Consider the following 2,028-nt stretch of genomic DNA (forward strand, 5'->3'; position numbering starts at 1 on the left):
GGGGAACTATGGCCCCTTCATGACTCGTGGACTTCAACTCCCAGAATTCCTCAGCCAGCATGGAGGAACTATGGCCCCTTCATGACTTGTGGACTTCAACTCCCAGAATTCCTCAGCCAGCATGGGGGAACTATGGCCCCTTCATGACTCGGGGACTTCAACTCCCAGAATTCCTGAGCCAGCATGGGGGAACTATGGCCCCTTCATGACTTGCGAACTTCAACTCCCAGAATTCCTCAGCCAGCATGGGGGAACTTTGGCCCCTTCATGACTCGTGGACTTCAACTCCCAGAATTCCTCAGCCAGCATGGCTGGTTCAGGAATTCTGGGTATTGAAGTCCACAAGTCATAAAAGAGCCAAGGTTGCCTACCCCTGTCCTTTGCCCACGTATTACCAAATTGTTGTGTGGTTTACTTTTTGCTGAGCCAGGCAATTGTTAAGTGAATCTTGCCTGATTTTACAACCTTTTTTTTTTGCCATGGTTGTTCAGGAAATCACTATAGTTGTTAAATGAATCATGCGGTTGCTAACTGAATCTTTGGACAGACATATTTGATAACAGTGAGTGACTGTGGGGAACACTCCAATGGCCCCTAATTGTGAAAAACGGTCATAAATCCCTTTTTTTCAACGCCGTTGTAATTTCGAACAGCCGCTAAACGAATGGTTGTAAGTCCAGGAGTACCTGCAATGAGTAGAAGGTGGTTAAGGAGAGAAGCAACCTAGAAATAAGGAGAAATTTCTTCACAGTGAGAACAATTAACCAGTGGAACAACCTGCTTCCAGAAGTTGTAGGTGCTCCATCACTGGAGGTTTTTAAGAAGAGACTGGACTGAAATGTCTGAAATGGAACAGGGGTCTCCAACATTTTTGGGCTTGTGGCCCAGAGGGAAGGAGAGCAGCTTTGCAAATTGGTGTGCGCGCACATGTGCGCGTGCAAAAAGGGCTGCCCGGCACTAGAGGCCCCGTTCGCGCATGCGTATATACTCTAGTGCCGTGCACATGCACGAACGGCCAGGGACACCTTCCCCCACGGCGGCTAGCAGCCCCTTTCACGCATGCGCAAATGGGCCACACACACCCCTGGCGCTAGCCACCCTGTTCGCGCATGTGCAAATGGGCCACACACACCCGCCCGTGCTAGCGGTCCCGTTGATGCGCACGCATGTGCAAACGAGGCTGTGGGTGCTAGCGCGAGTGGGGGAGAGTGCATGCGGGCGCGCACCGGCCAGCCATTCCCGCTGGCCAAGAGACCACGGGCCGAAAGTTGGCCATGGCCCATACATTGGGGACCCCTGGACTAGAAGACCTCCAAGGTCTCTTCCAGCCCTATCATTCTATGATCTCCCACCCTGAGGACCGAAAATGTATGCACAATTCAGGATTCCTAGGCGTGTCCCCAAGCATGTTGGATGTTGACCGAAAGAAGGACGGTTCCTTCAACCTTCTTGTGTTGTTGTTTTTTTCCCCACAGTCGCTGAAAGCCTCCTTGGAGATGAAATGCAAGTGTCACGGAGTCTCTGGTTCCTGCTCCATCAAGACCTGTTGGAAGGGCCTTCAAGAGCTGAAGGACATCGCCCTGGACTTAAAAAACAGATACCTTTCGGCCACCAAGGTGGTCCACCGGCCCATGGGCACGCGCAAGCATCTGGTGCCCAAGGAACTTGACATCCGTCCGGTGAAGGAGAGCGAGCTGGTTTATCTGCAGAGTTCTCCTGATTTCTGCATGAAGAACGAGAAAGTGGGCTCCTACGGGACGCAGGACAGGTAAGGAGTGTCCAGGTGTGGGCCTTGGATGGTTCTTCTGAATTTTGGGCCCCTTTGGGGGTGGCTGCTTTTCATAGCGGAGGAAAAATGTCTTCTCTTGAGCCCAAGTTTACAGGTACAGAGGGTTCCCGGGTCTTTTGCAGCTGCACAACGATGCGAGGCTAGTTCCCCACTTAACCCCCACTAAACCCCTACTAAAAAAGATGCTGAGACTCTAGAAAGAGTGCAGAGAAGAGCAACGAAGATGATTAGGGGACTGG

The 2,028-nt window shown here is 51.8% G+C and overlaps 1 protein-coding gene across 1 annotated transcript in view; it reads left to right on the plus strand.

The window, feature by feature from the left end:
• LOC107301123 (protein Wnt-11-like) overlaps positions 1 to 1,772 on the plus strand; it is a 5,402-nt gene extending 3,630 nt beyond the window's left edge. Inside the window, exon 4 of the mRNA XM_015830388.1 lies at positions 1,476 to 1,772. Coding sequence (XP_015685874.1) covers positions 1,476 to 1,772 — 297 coding nt within the window. The remainder of the gene's footprint in view (positions 1 to 1,475) is intronic.
• Positions 1,773 to 2,028: the final 256 nt, after the last annotated feature.

Source organism: Protobothrops mucrosquamatus, unplaced genomic scaffold, assembly GCF_001527695.2.
Source record: "Protobothrops mucrosquamatus isolate PMUCROS unplaced genomic scaffold, P.Mucros_1.0 scaffold10136, whole genome shotgun sequence".
NCBI lineage: Eukaryota > Metazoa > Chordata > Lepidosauria > Squamata > Viperidae > Protobothrops > Protobothrops mucrosquamatus.